Below are 19,835 nucleotides of genomic sequence, written 5' to 3' on the forward strand. Positions count from 1 at the left end.
TTTCTAGTCCATATATCTCATACACTTAAAATAAGACATAATCACCTAAAGAGGAACTTTTCAGTGAGATATAAGAACTGATTTTTAGACAATAGATCTGGAAACTCTTATTTCAAGAAATCTTACCAAGATTATTTTCACTTGTTCCATTGGCAGATTTTTTTCATAGCCTCCTAAGACCCAGGAAATGTCAGCAAAGTACCAGCTTTTTTTGTTTTTTTATTAAATAAGTACCTGTATTGGAAACATCATAATGCAACAGTTTTTTCAGATGCAGTTTTTAAATTTTTATGGAATGTCCTTTGTGGTGGACAGTTTTCTTTTCTTGTTTTTTTTTTGTATAAAGTTGTGAAACTCGTCCACAAATGTGGACAGAAAACCCATAGCTGGGTCTTAGGAGGTTAATAATGCACTGTTCTTAGGACATTATAAATATATGAACAACATGTGCTAATAGACGTCAAATGCAAATCAGATTAAAGTCATTTCTGGCCCTTATTTCAGCTGCAGGCAGTGGTTTTAAGTGTGTGATTTATTATCAGAGCATATACCATACAGTTAAAGTATATGAAAACAAAACAATATGCATAAATGTAAACAGAATATTTAGTTCTTGTGGTTGAGATTTACATGCAAACATTTTTTGACATACATCACTGTGTTTACACAGCAAAAAATAAAAATCTTACCAAGTGTATTTTTCTCATTTCTAGTCCATATATCTCATACACTTAAAATAAGACATAATCACCTAAAGAGGAACTTTTCAGTGAGATATAAGAACTGATTTTTAGACAATAGATCTGGAAAATCTGATTTCAAGAAATCTTACCAAGATAATTTTCACTTGTTCCATTGGCAGATTTTTTTTTACTTAATTCAAGATTTTTTTTTTTTTTGCTTGAATTACAGTTAAACTATATGAAAACAAAACAATATGCATATGACACATCTGGAAAAAATGTAAAATGAATATTTAGTTCTTGTGGTAATGTCTACATGCAAATATTTTTGACATACATCATCATGTTTACACTGCAAAAGTCTAAATCTTACCAAGTGCATTTTTCTCATTTCTAGTCAAAATATCTCGTCACACTTAAAATAAGAGATAATCACCTAAAGAGGAACTTTTCAGTGAGATATGAGAACTGATTTTTAGACAATAGATCTGGAAAATCTTATATCAAGAAATCTTACCAAGATAATTTTCACTTGTTCCACTGGCAGATTTTTTTGTTTGAATTAACCCCCCCCCCAAAAAAAAAGAGAAAATCTTAAATTAAGATAAAAAAAATAAAAATAAAATAAAAATCTTGAATTAAACAAAAAAAATTTGCCAATAGAACAAGTGAAAATTATCTTGGTAAAATTTCTTGAAATAAGATTTTCCGGATCTAGTGTCTAAAAATCAGTTCTTGTATCTCACTGAATAGTTACTCTTTAGGTGATTATGTCTTATTTTAAGTGTGACGAGATATTTTGACTAGAAATGAGAAAAATACACTTGTTAAGATTTAGATTTTTGCAGTGTAAACACGATGATGTATGTCAAAAATGTTTGCGTGTAAATGTCAACCACAAGAATTAAATATTCTTTTTACATTTTTATCTTATTTCAAGAAATCTTTTTGAGATAATTTTCACTAGTTCCACTGGCAGATTTTTTTGCTTGATTCAAGATTTTTTTTTGCTTAATTCAAGATTTTTGTTTTTGCTTAATTCAAGCAAAAAAATCTGCCAATGGAATAAGTGAAAATGATCTTGGTAACATTTGTCGAAATAAGATTTTCCAGATCTATTGTCTAAAAATAACTTCTTATATCTCATTGAAAAGTTCCTCTTTAGGTGATCATGTCTTATTTGAAGTGTGATGAGATATTTGGACTAGAAATGAGGAAAAAAAAAACACGTTAAGATTTAGATTTTTGCGGTGCAGGTTTAAGAACAAGTTCTTCTAAAAATGAATCTGCTTAAATGAAGTGAACTGTCAAAACAAGTACCAAAACCAATGAAATCAAACATAAACCAAAGTGAACAGTGTACATGAACGTATATTAGCATATCTATCCACCTGTGGTTGAGTATCCGGTGAATGACCATCCACTCTGGTTTAATGCCGTAACGGTAGAAGCGCTCCTCCATCACAGCGTACTGGGGGTCTTTGCTCTTCCTCTTCTCACTGTTGAGCTCCTCTTCGCCTGAACCGTAGTCGTACGGCGGAGGCTCGTCCATGTCGTTCTTCCGCTGATAGTTCCTGTACATGACGGTGTGGTACAGCTCCAACTGCCGACACCAAGGAAAACAGTCAGCGCTCAGTTGAATTCATCACCACCTTTTTGTCAAATTATTTTTTGAAGAAAATAGGAACATATACTCTATCCGCTGATTGATTTGGGTAACGACTCAAAGCTCCACAATTAATTTAATGAGGAAAGAAAAGCTATAAAGCAAATTACAAAAGCTGTCTTGTGTTTTGGAGATTTCTATGGGGGCCAAATCTGAAAATAACTCATTTCTTTCAAGTTCTTTCACTAAATTAAATGTCAGCTAGGTTTGAGTGCTTGGAATCTGTCTTTTTGCGACAGTGTTCTGTTGAGTTGTGTGTGTGCACATATGATTGTGTACTTGCACTTGCACTCTCTGTTTTATGATTGTTTTTTACTCTACTTCTGTTATATACCTGTTATGAAGCACACTGAGTCTGCCTTGTGCATGAAATGTGTTTTATAAATAAAGCTGAATTAAATTGAATCTTTTTTTTTTCTGTCTTTTTACAAATTTTACTGACATGGGCAAGTTAAAGCAGTTTTGATTTTCTACACATTTCTTTTTTTTTTTCAACCTTTGTTTATTTGGAGTTTTATAGAAATTGGGCAATGCAAACATTGTATCATATGTGACGTCAGTTGAAAATAAATTGTTGCACAATTTCCTTTTTTTTTTTTTTTTTTTTACATGCAAACAAATCCAAGAGCAAGAACAAGTACACCAAGCTTCTCCATTGACAAAAATAAACAAACACAACAAACAAAAAAACAACAACAAAATAAAGCCAAAAAAAAATATGCTAAAAAAGAGCCCCAAAACACTAAACAAAAAAAAAAAAGGTCTCGAAAGGTTCACAGAATTAAATTGAATCTTAAACATATTTTTGTAGACTTGCCTTTAAGTGATGTTGTCTCTTTTTCACGTTTTTAATGTTTGAATATTTAATTTTACCCTGTTTTTGTTATTCATTTATATTAACATACATGATATTGTTTTATTCCATTCCTTCATTTTTGCATTGATCTGACACCATCATGTTACGTTATTTCTGCCCTCTCCACCACGATACATTCAAACTTAGTCATGCTTTGGTGTTTGCTGTATTTATCTCTTTTATTGTGTTGTGCGTTTCCTATGTTTTTATTCTGCTGTTGTGCCCTTCTGCTTCGTCTGTCAAAGCACTTTGTAAACTCAATTTTTAAAGGTGCTATATAAATAAAGTTATTATTATTATTATTATTATTATTATTATTATTATTATTATTGTTATTATTATTATTATTATTATCATTATTATTATTATTATTATTATTATTATTATTATTATTATTAATAATAATAATAATAATAATAACCCTTTCATGCATGAATTATGAGAACTTTAATTAGGATTTTTTTCCTGAGTGTTTTTATTCTTCTTTAGATACGATAAAAAGAATGCGATTGAACATTTTTTTATTAACCTATTTTTCATGAAGTTCCAAAAATGTCCACTCAGCTGGACAGACACCATGCATTTAATTTTTGAAGCAAAGAAATATGTATTTACTGATATATTGTGTGAAAACTATGAAATAAAAACATTTTTAATGCTGCTAATCTGCTGTTTTCTCACATTTTAACGTACTCTAATACTAGCCATTACTCACTTCATGAAGATATTATGCAAAATAATGATAATAATAGTAATAAGAATAAAAAGAATAAGAATAATAAACCTTTTAATTGCAGTTTAATAACAATAACAAGCAACTGATTTACACTCAGACATGTCACTGCAGATCAGGTTTATCTAGAACAGCAAACTTACAGTAATGGTATGAATGTCAGTGTTTGAGATGATGCATTAGCGTCCACTTTTTTGGCTGATATGGAACTAAAACAACAAAACCCATGAATATATAAGAGAACAGCTGGAGAATAACTGTCCACTGTAGTGACCACTATGCATGAAAGGGTTAATAATAATAACTGAATTTCTAACTAATTGTGACTGGATTCGGGATAGTTTGACATGTGGGACGATGCAGTTGTATATTTCTTAAAGCACACAGAAGATGGCTAATTAAACATGCATTAATATTTTGTATTAACTTGAAAATATGGGCTAGAAAAGAAAACAAAACAAACAACTGGTTCATTTCATGTCCTCTACTTTCTTGGCACAGGAACATCCTCTTCCTTTGGCCAAACAGCTAAAGTTAATTGGAGCCTGGACTCGGTCCCGGCGTCTCACCTGCAGCTCGCTGACCCAGGAGCAGTGCCAGTATGACAGGCCAGCCCATTTCACAAAGAACTCCCTCTCTGGATGGCCCTTGAGTGGGGGCTTGGTTAGTGGATCGATGGGCTTGCCATCAGCTCCTGCAGGCATCTCGGCGGGCAGTGGAGGGTCTCCCCATGTCCAGTGCAGGATCTTTTGCACCTTACCTTTTAGAGGAGGACACTAATGGAGGAAACAGATGGGCTGTATTACCAGATTACCGTGCAGTCTCTATACATTACACTGAAGTAAAACATTATTGATTCAGGAACCTAACTGTACATTCAACTGAAATATTAAAGCAGGAAGTCCATACATTCTGTTCTTTTTATACAATTGAAGTGTGTATTACAGTGCAGCTCCATGCTGTAAAATCTAAATATTACTCAATTTTAAACAGTGCTAATTTTATTATTTCTTTTTCAGATTAAAAAAACAATAGGACCAATGGCCCTGTAGCTTACCGGCCAAATTAAAAGCTTTGGGAAATGTATCCAGATACCATTTATTATCACCCAGTTCTGTGTATTTATTATATTACAGAAATAGCCCATGTTTTGGTCATATTCCAATCAGATCTGTAAAAAATTCAAATTCCAACTTGATATCATTGATACTGATGTATTGCATCGATCCACTTCCTATCTGTTATAATGGGAAAATTTTTCAAAGTCGCACCAAATCCAGAATCAGATCTGGATCAAAATAATTTCAATACCTTGTGCTGACATCATCATACAGAAGCTGTATTCCAAGTTTGAAGTCAATCAGAACTGGAGTTTGGGAGAAAAAGACGATTGAAATGTTTTCCCCATAAGAGCCCATGTTAAATTTTCCGTAAGTTCCCGGATCCAGAAGAAGATCCTGATCAGCATGTGGCCTTTATATTTTAGTCATCTCCCCATCAAGGCTGGACTGCAGAAATTTACACTGGATATCATTTGTATTTACTGAGTTATTGCATCCATCCACTTCCTATCTCTTATAATGGGGGAAATTTTTCAAAGTGGCACCAAATCCAGAATCAGATCCGGATCCAAATAATTTCACTGACTTTTGTTGACATCATCATAAAGAAGCTGTATACCAAGTTTGAAGTCAATCGGAATTGTAGTTTTGGAGAAGAAGACGATTGAAATTTTTGCAACGGACAGACAACGACAGACGCCGACGCCGACGCTGACGGACGCCGCATGACGACAATAGCTTACGGCCTGTTGGCTGGTAAACTAAAAAGACACATTAGACACATGAAGATTATAAGACACAGTGTTATTTTGACTGGTTATTTTCCACTGCCAAAATAACCAACGATGAGTTTTAATTTAAAGAAGAAAACTTGATGATACCATAATACAGATGTGTGTAAACAATAAGCTGTATACTTTATTCAGTGTGTAATACAGTCTATGGATACAAATACATAGTGTTGATTCGTTGGTGGTTTTGGTCGTCCTAGTGTGTTCTGGAATATCAACACTACATAAAATACCTTTAATGTATTACTCAAGAAAAAGCTGATTAAATAAAGCTTTATTTATGGCATATACCATAATTTGTTTCAGATTCTGCTCATTGTGATTAATAACTTTTATCCTTCACATAAACTGATATGAAAAATATGTTGCTTGACATGTCAACTCACCATGCAGCGCGGACACAGCCACTCCCCGTTGGGTATCTCAGGCAGAGGTGGGTTGAGGCAGTGAATGTGGTATGAAGATGGGCAGGTGTCGCAGCACAACAGTTCCCCTCCATCTTTACACACTCTGCAGAACTCCATGTGGTCATCCTCTTCCTCACCCGCTGCCTCCTCCTCTTCTTCGTCCTCGTCTTTGGCCTCCCACTGGATACCCTCTTTCTCCTGAAACATATACAGTATTAGCACAAACCCAGTTAAAATTATAATAGAATAAACTGACTTAAATAGTGGATGACGTCTCAGAGAAAAGCCTGTCAATAGTGGAGAAGACCATGTAATATTAACCCTCCAGTATCCCATCCAGCAAGGCCCTTACTAAGCACCAAGTGTGCCTTTTTGGCACACCTGTGAAATAATGTCAAAAAAATTTCAAACAGTTTGTTTTTAATTCTTTTACACTTTGTATTTCATTCTTCTATTTTGATTTTATTTATTCTTCTGCACAGCACTTTGGTCCACTGCGGTTGTTTTAAAGTGCTTTACAAATAAAGTTGGACTGGATTTGATTGGATTGGATAAAAACCTACAAATAAGGACAATTCCAAATTTCTCCTCTCTTTTAGTGTAAAATAGTGAAATTACATGAAATGTGTAAATTTACAAACTAGACTTTCACAAAAAATATGAAAAACTAGAAATGTGTAAAGAGAAGTAAGTGCGGTTTTACTGATTTTCTGCCAGTTACTAAAATATTTTGTAAATTTGTAGATCCATTGTGATCTGTAAGTTGTAATGCACATTTACAAATGATAAGCAGAGGCAAAATATAGTTAAAATTGCACTTATTTTTTCTTGATAAATGTCAGTTTTTTCATGGTTGTTCATGTTATTCACATTTTTAAAAGGACAGTTTATAGATGTAAACGTTTCCAGAATGTAGTTTTACTTTTTTCACTATAAAACATATTGAAATGTTTGGAGTTGGCATTATTTTTATATTATTATGTTATTAACCCTCTTGTATCCCGTCCACTAAGGCCCTTACTAAGCACCAAGTGTGCCTTTTTGGCACACTTGTGAAATAATGTCAAAAAAATTTCATACAGTTTGTTTTTAATTCTTTTACACTTTTTTCTATTTCATCAACTTGAACCGTAAATAAAAATACTAAATACTCAATAACTGTCACATTTTTTAACCCTTTAAATGCCGTGTTTGTAATGTAAACAAACCCTTTTTTTGGATGCAGAAAATAAAAAAAAAAAAAAAAAAAAATTCAATATACTGCATAAAAAGTGGATCACATATTATTTGATTTTTGCAGCCTGGCATATGTCATTGATTAACTCCAACATTGGGTAATTTGCATTATTATTTTTGGCGCTAGGTCAAATGTTCAAAAATACTAGCATCTGTCACCAAGTGTGCGTAAAATGCACACCTATAAATTAAACTATTAAATATTATATATTGATTTATTTTTCTGCCCTAATTTGATTTTATTTTTGTAAATCCAGGTCAGCCCTAATCATACATATCAAATAGAATAAATAGTGCATTTTAAGCACACTTGGGAGACAGATGCTAGTCTTATAATTTTCTTTTGTTTACAATGTGCACATTTTAGTTGGTGGCCAGAATTTTAAAGACCATACAAAAATGAACAACTTTTGAATTCTAACCTGATTTAAATTGTGAAAAATAATATGAAGTTTTTTAAACGAAGTGCAAAGTGTGCCTAAAAGGCGCACCCGGATACTGGAGGGTTAAATGAATATAATTAAAAGCAAGTGGCGCCAGAGGAATGGATTGACATCATTTATGACATTTTTAAGGTGGAAAGAATTACTTTTGCAATAAGACTACAACAAGGTCTGTTTTGAAAAGATGGGAAAGATGGATAAGGTATGTCACAGCAGTTCGACCACTGTTTATCTAAAACCATGTCTTAAGTCCATTTCATCCCTTTTTCCTTTTTAACCCTTTTGTATCAACATTTTTTGTGTGTTTTTTTTTTTGTTTTTTTATCACAAATGTACACCCTAGCATTCCTGCTCTAGGGAGTTTAGTTCTTAATTTTGTATGGTAAAAATTACATCTTTTGTTTTGCTGAAGAATCATCCTTAATTGTATTGTCAGAGGAGTCACAGACGTATCGCTGTGAGATTCAATTGTAATTTTCAGATGAATGGATAAGAATGGTAAATTGTTATGTGAATAAATATGTGAACCATGGAAAATACCAATAAAAAGAGAATTGAAAAAACAAACAGACAAAAAAAAACAAAAAAAAAACAAGTGGTGCCAGGCACAACAAACTCCACCCCTCGCACGTATTGTAGCTTATTTTAGCATTGATCCAGCTGATGTCATCATGTCTATGCATGTGATCATGTCAACATAGATATAAACAGCATAGACAAATTTCGGCCATTATAAGTAAATGGGAAGAAAAACAGATTTTTAAAATTCATACAAAATTTGAACTTTGACCTACTTTTCCCAAAATGTAATCACATCGATTCTGGGTCACTGGCAATCTATAAAACCAGTTTGGTTTTAATTCAACCAATAGTTTTGCTGCTAAAGTGTTAACAAACAAAGAAACAAACTGAACCTATAACAATACCCCTTGCCTTCCCCACGTGGGGTCCCCTGGAATTCAAATGGGGTCGCCTGAAAGTTCTAGTAATTGATAAAAAATAAAAAATAAAATCTTACTAATAAAAAAATATATGGTGAGTTGACAGAGAGAATCTCAATACATAAAAGACATGACAAACTGTGAGTCTGAAACTGCAGCACTGTGGTTCTGTTTATGTGTCAAATGTTCATTGTGGTCAGTTTCAGATGCTGCAGCTCTTTCATAATTCATAGTTTGAGTTCTTGTTTGTTCAGTATTAATTGTCAGCCTTGTAAATCCAAGCTGGACTGACTGTACATATCCTGACCAAGGAAAATAAAATTCTCACTTTGTGCAGTAATCTACACCTGGATTTTCTGCCTCTGTCCATAAAAATATACATTATATAGATTAAATGTCGTCTAAAATTGAGGTTTATTTGCAACGTAGTATAGCAAACTATTACATGATTAAAAACAAATTAATTTTAGCAAAAAAAAAAAAAAGTCTCTGTTTTGAATGTCTGGGGTCGCCAGAAATTTGTGATGTTAAAATGGGGTGACGAGACAAAAAAGGTTGGAAACCACTGTTTTACACTCTGCAGTAAGGAGTACAATTCTTTGGTTCCTGTCAGACCTTTGGATTATAATATGCTTAGAAGTAATTATGGAAATTTCCCCTAATGACGCCAAGAAACTATCAAGCACTGCAGCTTTAAGTAAAGTGTATTTCCCAAGTCTGTCATAATTCTCAAATCTTGGAAGGATTATCAGTAAAATCAGGCAAATGTTTATCTGTGTCTGTGTGGGTTAATAATATTGTCTGTATAAAACATCTGCTTCTGGTCCACCCATGTTTCACTTTGAGCTTTTCTACCATGACTTGTTCCATCCTCAAGCAATAAGGATCATTCATACAGAAGGTTACACAGATCACACAAACGCATTATTTTCACAGTCAAAGTTACTAAAACTCAAAGACATTATAGAGCTACAAACAAAACAAATCATATTCAAAGCCAAACATAATCTACTACCAGGAAATATACAGAAATTATTCACTGAAAAGGGAGTTATAATTTAAGGGTTAGATTTAATTTCAAAATTCAGAAGGTGCGCACTACTAGGAAAAGTTTGAGTATATCTATGTGTGGTGTTAAAGTATGGGATAGATTGAGGGAGGAGCACAAGGAATGTTCAAACATAAACCAATTCAAAACACTTATAAGAAAATGTTTTTCACAAGATACAGGGATGAGGATTATCAACTGTCACCATATTTTCACTGTTGTTTATGTATATATATATTATTAATAATATTTTAGGGAGAGGGGATGGGATTAAATAAGGTGCACTTCTTCCCACCCCTTTTGTAAATGGAACTATTGTGCTGTTCTTCTGTCTAAGTTTGTTATGTTTGTTGATATTTGTATTATTATGCATGTTTTCCTTGTTTGCATATATATTAAATTTCATTGCATGTTTGGAATCAATCCATCAATCAATCAATAAAGAAGTCAACATCTTCTGTACAAAGCACTGATTAAAGAAAATATACTGACTTGAATGAACTTGTTTTGAATTAACATGTTTTTCACAAGATATGGGGATGAGGGTTATTACCTGTCACCATATGTTCACTGTTGTTTATGTTTATGTATTTTTTTTTTGTGAGTTATTTATTATTTATTTATTTATTTATTTATTCGCCAGCACATTTAAGAAACGCATAGATAAAAGATTATATATGTATTTGTATGCATGTATGTGTACTTGTATGTTGCAGGTGTATGTATAAACGTATGAACACGTGTGTGTATGTGGGTGAATGAGTGTGTATGTGTGAGAATAGATATATAAATATAAAAGAGTAACGTAAAAGGAAGAGGGACATATAAATATATACTATTAATAATATTTTAGGGAGAGGGGGTAGGATTAAATAAATTGCGCTTCTTCCCACCCCTTTTGTAAATGGAACTACTGTGCTGTTCTTCTGTCTAAGATTGTTATGATTGTTGATATTTGTATTATTATGCATGTTTTGCTTGTTTGCATATATGTTAAATTTCATTGCATGTTCAGAATAAATGACTAAAACTAATCAATCAGTCAATCACTAAAGAAGCCAACATCTTCTGTACAAAGCACTGATTACAGAAAATATACTGACTTGAATGAACTTCCTTTTTGTACAGGCCTGTGTAAACCTCCTGACCCTATAGGTTTGTGTAACTGCATGAATCCACTCACACAGTGTGGGCAGCTCCATTTGCCCTCTGGCGCCTTCTCCAGCTCCGGGTCCAGACACACCAGGTGGTACGCTCTGGGGCAGGTGTCACAGAGGATGATTTCACCTCCCTGCTGGCAGACCTCACAGTAGTCCTGGTGGTCTGTCTCATAGCCATCGCCATCCTCTTCTGAGAAGGCAGAAAGAACATAAGATAATTCCCACTTTCACTGACTCACTCCGTGGTAATCAACCAGTCTGGATCCAGGCTATTTACAGATTACATAAAGCAACTTCAGAATGATGATAAATAAATGCATCTCATAATAAATGAATACACAGTAATATCCTTTTTACTCAAAATCAAACAGCCTGAGACTGAGGCATTTCAAGGGGAATTTATAGAGAAAAAAAAAAAAAAAAACAGAGCACGGTAAGAGCAGACAGTAAACATACTTTTCCTTTTTTTACGCCCACGTCGGGCCTTTTTCTTGGTTGTGGCCCCCGAGGTATCAGAAAGCACAGAGGCACTGTGGATGCTGATGTCATCAAAGTCTGACTCCTCCAGGAAGTCCTCCTCACTCTGGAAAAGCATACATACAAAACCAAAGAACTCAGAGCTACACCAGGAATTAAAATACACAAAACCTCCACAGTCTGCACAGTAAACAGTCTGCATACGGCCACTGCGATGTTACCGAAAATACACAGGAGTGGAGATGTTTACAGGATGAATGAGTTCAAGAAAAATGGTCTCGGAGAAAGAAAAAAAACCCCAAAAAACCCCCAACATACTGAGGATGCTTTCTTCTTCTTCCCACTTTGGCCTGACTTTGATTTGGTCTTTTTCGCCTTGGGTTTCTTCTTCACCTCCTTCGCAGTCTTACTTCTCTTTCTAACTCCAGGTCCTGACACAAACACAAATTCAGACCGCACATGTATTAAAGCAAGATATACTCTCATTGTTATTTCCAAAAATATGCATTCTGTCACAGTTCACCGGTCCCTACCCTTTCCCTCTTTGGTTTTGGCTTTTTTGAGTGGCCCCAGCTGAGAGCTCGGCTGGCTGCTGCCGACAGACATTGGCTGTGCCACGGTAACCGTTTCCACGGCGGCAGCCACAGCGGCGGCCACAGCGGTGGCAGATGCGCCTTTGAACGGGTTGTTGGCACTGAATTCCCGCCACTTGGCCCCTAACACTGTCATCATCTTTGACATGGGTATCTTGGGGTTCTTCTTGGCAATGAGAGGCCTGGGAGAAGCCAGAGGGAGAGAGGTTAACAACGGCAGCTATATTATGTCACATTTCATTCTCCTTGATGTTAGTTTCTGCTTCGCTCAGCACTGAAGGGATATGGGTCTTGATTTGTTGACAGCCCACTGCCCCTTAAGTTTTGTTCTCGCTGCTTTTGCTGTGTGTATTTCCTGTTTGTGATTTGTCATACAACAGCTTGAGGTTTGACACTCTGGCCTGTGAAAGATAGTGGGTCAGAGCACCAAGTCCCAGTGCCTCCCAGCTGTCACAGGCATCCAGTAAGCAGCTGACTACACACAGGGGGCACTGCAGGAGCTCATGCTCCACTTTGTCGGAGCAGAGGCTTAGCAGAGCCAGACAGCCCCAGGTGAGACAGACTCTTTATACCAACAGCCGAGTTTTTCTAGCTCAAACAAAAGGAGCTGTGTTTGTTCATCTCACCACACTCTAGGCTCACTGTAGAGTTTTTGTTGGAAGCCTCTCAGTGACAATCCACAGAGAAAGAGACAGCAGAGAGCAGTTTAACACAGAATAATAATCCAGACTCCAAAAAATTAGATGCTTGCCTGAGGAACTGGCTGAAAGCCTTGTAGTTGGTGATGGTTTTATAGTCGTCCTCAGTGAAGCCGTACTGAACATCTTCAAGACCCCACTCCTGCATCAGCTGGCTGGATGATTTGGGTTCCTGGGGAGATGTAGATGAGAGAAATAAACACCAACAACAACAATAATCGACATTAATTAAACATAAACAGAAAAAAACTGAAATCTGACATATGGAACAAGGTCATTATCGTTAATGAAAACTAACGAGATGACGAAAAGTAGAATTGTAAAAAATATTTTCGTTAACTGAAATAAATAAAAACTCTAATTAAAAGAAAAAAAACGATAACTAACTGAAACTGTATTGTGTGCTTACAAAACTAACTAAAACGGATAAAAATTTTGGATAAAATTCCCCTCGTTTTCGTCTTTGTCAATGTCGGACTGATACGAAAGCGATTTATTTCGCTCAAGCAATTTCACGACACTTGACGGTCCGTCACTTGTGGTTTCCAGTCGTCTTCTGGTCCCCACTCTACCTGGAAACATGGAGACTAAAGTTGGGAGAAAGCAGCATAGTCCTGTCTGGGATTTATTTGAATACGACGGCGAAGAAGAGAAAAGATACGACAAAACTAAAATTATTACGAAAACTAAACTAAAACTAAGCATTTAGAGAAAATGAAAAACTAATAAAAACTAGCAAACCTGCTCTAAAAATGAATTAAAACAAACTGCATTAGAGAAAAAAAAAAGTCAAAACTAAATAAAACTAAACTAGAATGAAAAATCCAAAAGTATTAGAACCTTGGCATGGAATCAGTGTGTTTACAGAAAAAATGAGTGTATGCATGTGTGAGACAAAACTTCTTGTAGAAAGCAGACCTTCGCCAAGGCAGTTCAGTGCCCCCCCCCCCCCCCCCCCCCCCCCCACTGTCCATAACTTTTTGAGTTATCTTGCACAAAGACAGACAAACAAAAAAACAGACAGACAGACAGACAAACCAACGCCAACAAAAACATAACCTCCTTGGTGGAGGTAATAAGCTATTACTCAAGATGTGTAACCTGTTAGATCTAATGTGAGATCTGTGAGAAATTGCTCAAGATACAAAAGTGGTAACTACCGACAGAGATCCAGCCATCAGACTACAGAAGTACATCTCAAACTGCATTCATTTCTTCAGATTTTTCATTAAAAAGTAAAGATCATTATAATAATGTTTGTTTTAATAACAATCCAATAATCAGTCAATCACTGAAACTTTTGACCGTACATCAGACACTGACAGATGCGTTCGCTACTACACTCACTTTCATGCTGCCAATCATCATCGTCATCGTCCTCGTCGTCTTCATCTCTCTTCTTCTTCCTGGGCTTCTTCTCCTTCTTCTCCTTGGGTTTCTTTTTCTTCTTCTTGGTGGGTCCGTACATGCTGCTCTCGCTCTCAGAGCCTATTTCTGGACGTTCTCGTTCTCGTTCCTCCTCCACCTCTGAGGTCTCCTCCAGGGTCGCTGTCAACTCTTGCCTGGAGTCCTCCCTGAAACAAGTGTCAACCGCGTACTATCAGGTAACTGAGGCAGATCCATGCGGTAATCACTGATATCAGATAAAAATATGTCCAATAGTCACAAATCCCTCTACATCAGGGGTCTCAAACTCATTTTTTTTCGGGGGCCACATTCAGCCCAATTGGATCTCCAATGGGCCAGACTGGTAAAATAATTGCATAATAATCTATAAATAATGACAACTCCAAATTTTTGTCTTAATTTTAGTGCAAAAAAACCCCCCATTAAATTATGAAAATACTTACTTTTATAAACTATCCAAACAAAAAGAGATTAATAACCTGAAAAAAATGAAATTTCTTAAGAAAAATAAGTGCAATTTTAACAATATTATGCCTCAACTTATCATTTCTACATGTGCATTATGGATCAGATCTACAAAGACACTAAACACTGAGGAACAGGCAGAAAATAGTTAAAATTGTGTTTAATTTTCTCCAGACATTTCAGGTTGTTCTTATTTGTTCAGGTTATTCATATTTTATTCTTACAGGATAGTTTGCAAATGTAAATATTTTCATAATTTAATGTTATTTTTTGCACTAAAACAAACAAAAACTTGAAGTTGTTAATTCAAGATTTTTTGCTTAATTCAACATTTGTCGCTAAATTTAAGATTTTTTTGCTTAATTCAAGACTTTTTTTGCTTAATTCAAGATTTTTTTGGGTTAATTCAAGATTATTTTTACTTAATTCAAGATTTTTTTTTGCTTAATTCAACATTTTTTCCTTAATTCAAGCAATTTTTTTTTTTGCTTAATTCAATTCAAGACTGTGGAATTTTTAACTTGGAAATCCCTCCCAGGGGCCAGATTGGAACCTTTGATGGGCCGCATTTGGCCCCCGGGCCACATGTTTGAGACCCCTGCTCTACAAAATTGGAATAATCTATATTTTTGTCAAATTAAAGCATATCCCACGTACTCTGTGTTTGATGTAGTCAAGAGCTCCTGCCAAACAGCTCTTTTATAATGTATGATTCGTCCATTTACCTGTCTACCTCTGGATTCTGACTAAAGCTAGCATCAGAGCCAAATACAAGGTTTAAACTAAAGTTAAAGTCGTTACATTTTTCAAAGAAAAAAAAAAAAGTTTTTTTTGGAGATTTTGATATCACGATCTAAAAGAGAGGTGATAATTAAAATATGAAACTCAATTAATTTCGCCTGGGTTTGGGATTAGAGCTCGCATAGAGGCCACCCACGCTAAAAAACAGGCGCTGCTGTACTGTAAAGCACTTTGGATAAAAGCCTCTACTAGACAGCATTTGCATAAATTAAACAACATCAATCCAAAAGTGTCACTGCTTTACTAATATTTTAATTCCTCCACTTGGATGAAAGTCTGTATATAATTTAATGCGTCGTGTGAATAGATAGCAGTGAGCTGATTAGGAGTCAAGTCTGAGGCACGTCCACCTTTTTTTTTTTTTTTTTAACGCATGCTTTAACAATAAAGGAAAAACGAGGAAACGGTACACCTCAAGCGGTGCAGCCAATCACAGCTCAGAGTGGATCTGCAGACGGCGCTGCATCCTGCCTGTTTAATATGGGACATCTGGAGGGCTATATGGATTTAACAGTTAACAGGTGTTGTTTGTGCAATCAAGAGAGTTGCATATGAACAAATTCACTGGTGCATGCTCATTTTAGTATACTGTGTGTGTGTCTGTGAGGGGAAAATGAGAGAGAGACCGAGAGAGTGAGAGAGAGGGATGTGGTGTTTTTCTCATTATGCACCACTCACCTAATTATTTGTGTGTAGCATTTGTGTGCAAACGTACAAGTTTATGTGCTTGTGCATGTTTGTGCATCTTTACATATTTTTCTATATCTATGTCATTTCATGTATTTATGCGCTTATCCCTTTAGGTCTGTGTTTGTGTCTGGATGTGTCTTTTTATGTTACTTGTTTTTTTTTTTGTTTTTTTTTTGCTTTTAATCTCCCATTTCCTGCGTCCACATCCATGTGTTTCGTGTGCGTGCCTTTTGTATGTATGTTTCATGTGAGCGTACACGTGCGAACACATGTTATGTAGTGAATTAGTGCACAGCGGCTTCGTGCTCTCCCTCGCTGCCTGTTGCTCAGCAGGCCTGTGTGGATCCATGGAGAGACTTGCAGGCGTTTTGCTCTGTAGCGCAGTAGAAAGGCTCACGTTGCCGCAGCACCCGCCAACCCTACCAGCAGCCTGGCTGTGTTGCCATGGTGACCAAATTTGAGCAGTGTCTGGCTCTTGCTCTCTCTCTCTCTTTCTCTCTCTTCCTAGTTTTCTCTCTCTTTCTCATAGCTCACCCCCCCATCCACCCATCCACCCCCCCCCACGCACACGCCTTCCTTTTCTTTCACTTTCTCTCCTTCTCATCTAACCCCCCCTTTATTATTTTCTCTCTCACCCTCTCTGTTAACAGCTTCCCCTTTCTTTCTCTCTCTCACTCTTTCTCTCTTTCTATCATGCCACTCACTCTCCTCTATGCCCCCCCCCCAACACACACATACACACTCCATAGCAGTGGCAGCCAATGGAACGGCGCCATCCAATCAGACACGTTTGCATAACGAGCTTGTTATGCAGAGGCCTGTGGTTGCAGAGCCAGTGCTCCAGCACCCGTCTAGACAAATCTCATTTATGCATAAGAACTAGAGAGAGGGAGAAAGAGAAAGAGAGAGAGAGAGAATATTGAAGATTGTGATGGGGGGGATGGGAATGGGGGTGGAGGTGGAGGAGGGAAAAGCGAGGAAGCAGAACCACTGTTGAAAGCAAATGCAAAGACAAGGTGGAACTGTGCAACAACCTCACACTGGCCCAGAGTTCAATGTTACAAACACATCACAGAATCAAAGAGGACACCGGCAGCAACAAAGAGGGTGTCTCTACTTTCAGAGGGAAGAAAATTAGATTAGATAAGTGCTGATAACGTAATCAAATTAGATGCTTCCCCATAATGGCTCTGCCTTAGGGAGATTGCAGAGCATGCCGCAGAAAATATCAAATGAGCTAAGAAGTGGATGTTCGATAAAAATGTAGAAAACACGTTTACGGTTCCAAAGAAAAAAACCTCTTCTTTTTTTCCCAGATTTTAGCAACACCTCTCTGTTGACTCACATTCCCAGAGAGAATACTGACTGAACTTCTAAAAACAAGGCAGAGGCACATCTCAAACCAACTGTATTTCAGCTAAAACGTTAAACCGACTGGCAGTTGGGTTTCATAGAGGTCTTTTTGTGGCAAAACTGCACCCTCTTCTTCTTCAAATAAAATTAACTGCTTTCTATAAACTGCTCCTTGTTAAAGGGACACAGAAATCCTTTGTGTCCTGGTATCTGAGAGAAGGAAGAGGAGTGTTCCTGCCAGTTCCTCTGACCCGAAACTGGGATGTGCAACTGGCAGTCTGTGACCCCAATTGACTTTTAGCCCCGGTCTGACACCGAACCTTTGGGGAATGACTACGAGTGAATTAAAGCAGTCAAGGTTGCACTGTGGGCAAGTGGGGAACGCAAATGAGAAGAAGAAAGAAAAGAAAGAAACGAAAAGAAAGAAAGAAAGAAGAAGAAGAAAGAAAGAAGAAAGAAAAAGAAAGAAAGAAAAGAAAGAAAGAAAAAGAAAGAAAAAGAAGAAAGAAAGAGAAAGAAAGAAGAAAGAAAAGAAAGAAAAAAGAAAAGAAAGAAAGAAAGAAAGAGACAGCAGCGGCCTGATCAGGGCAAAGTGAGGTGATAGCGTGAGAACAGAAAGGCAAAGGAAAAAGGAGGAGAATACAGGAGCAGAGTGTGTGAGTGTGGAGACAGAGCAGAGGAGAGTGTCAGAGGGAAGTCCACCCCCTCATTAGCTCAGTGAGACCCAGAGCTCAGTGTTTACCAGCAGCAGCCAAAGGGCTGGGTGGCAGCCTGGACAGCCAAGCTCCTCACAGCACTGCTGGCATCTCCAGCCAGCAGAGGGGAACATCTTGGCTCTGTCACTGTCACTGTTAAAGCCATCACCAGCACGGGCGGGAAAACACACTGGGAACAGTTGAATGAATTACAGCATATTGAATTAAAAAACAATTACACTGGGTTTAACCAAATCTGTACGAGAGGAACCCACGGATAAGTGTCCTCAGCTTGACAAGACTCACCACTCTGTTTTCTGTGACCCATCACATTTCATGCACTACATTAGACACTTGGTCCTGACAAAGTTGAGTCTTTTTAGGTGAGTAGTTTTAGTTACTGCTTAGCTCAGTGTTTTTCAACCTTGGGGTCAGGACCCCATGTGGGGTCGCCTGGAATTCTGATGGGGTTGCCTGAAATTTCTAATAATTGCTAAAAAAAAAAAAAAAAGGCTAATAAAAAACAATCCATAAAAGACATGACAAACTGTGAGTCTGAAACTGCAGCACTGTGGTTCTGTTTATCTGTCAAATGTTCATTGTGGTCGGTTTCAGATGCTGCAGCTCTTTCATAATTCATAGTTTGAGTTCTTGTTTGTTCAGTATTAATTGTCCTCCTTGTAAATCCAAGCTGGACTGACTGCACATATCCTGACCAAGGAAAATCAAATTCTCCCTTTGTGCAGTAATCTACACCTGGCTTTTCTGCCTCCGGCCATAATAATATACATTATATAGACTAAATGTCGTCTAAAATTGAGGTTTACTCACAACATAGTATAGCAAACTATTACATGATCAAGAACAAATTCATTTTAGCAAAAAAAAAAAACAAAAAAAAAACTGTCTCCGTTTTGAATGTCTGGGGTCGCCAGAAATTTGTGATGTTAAAATGGGGTCACGAGCCAAAAAAGGTTGGGAACCACTGGCTCAGTTTGTGAATTTAGTTTCATTCAGATACTGAAGTATTAGGATGAATTGTGTTAATAGCTAGCATTTAATGTTTTAACCTCCTGAGACCCAGGAAATGTCAGCTAAGTACAAGCTTTTTTTGTTTTTTTATTAAATAAATGCCTATATTGGAAACATCAAGACGCAACACTTTTTTCAGATGCAGTTTATAATTTTTTTATGGAATGTCCTTTGTGGTGGACAGTTTTCTTTTCTTTTTTTTTTGTATAAAGTTGTGAAACTCTTGTCCACAAATGTGGACAGAAAACCCATAGCTGGGTCTGAGGAGGTTAAAATAGGATTCATTTGTTTAATTTGTTTTATTTCAATAATGTTAGTGATGAGTTCTTTGTGTCCAGGTTTATGTTTTACTCTGTTCTAGTTTAAATAGTTTTGTCAGTATGTTAAGCTTGTTAAAATAGGAAACAGCTGTGTGCATAGGAGTTAATTATCTTCTGTTCTTCCTTTAGATACATGTCTAAACACACACATACTCACACACATAGTATTGTCAAACATAGGTGAAAAGAAGTAAACTTTGACAGACAGAGGCAGAGGGGGAGTGTGACAGCGAATGAATAACGGGTCAACAATGTAAAGTGCTTTGAGTGGCCAAAGAA

General features: G+C 36.4%; 1 protein-coding gene across 1 annotated transcript in view; it reads right to left on the reverse strand.

Moving 5' to 3' along the window:
- chd5 (chromodomain helicase DNA binding protein 5) overlaps positions 1 to 19,835 on the reverse strand; it is a 118,592-nt gene that overhangs the window by 67,903 nt on the left and 30,854 nt on the right. Inside the window, 11 exon segments of the mRNA XM_030134549.1 lie at positions 2,075 to 2,286; positions 4,508 to 4,714; positions 6,177 to 6,395; positions 11,049 to 11,215; positions 11,482 to 11,608; positions 11,821 to 11,933; positions 12,036 to 12,277; positions 12,847 to 12,965; positions 14,141 to 14,152; positions 14,154 to 14,336; positions 14,338 to 14,367. Of these exon segments, the coding sequence (XP_029990409.1) occupies positions 2,075 to 2,286; positions 4,508 to 4,714; positions 6,177 to 6,395; positions 11,049 to 11,215; positions 11,482 to 11,608; positions 11,821 to 11,933; positions 12,036 to 12,277; positions 12,847 to 12,965; positions 14,141 to 14,152; positions 14,154 to 14,336; positions 14,338 to 14,367 (1,631 nt within the window).

The sequence above is a fragment of the Sphaeramia orbicularis genome, chromosome 5 (assembly GCF_902148855.1).
Source record: "Sphaeramia orbicularis chromosome 5, fSphaOr1.1, whole genome shotgun sequence".
Lineage (NCBI taxonomy): Eukaryota > Metazoa > Chordata > Actinopteri > Kurtiformes > Apogonidae > Sphaeramia > Sphaeramia orbicularis.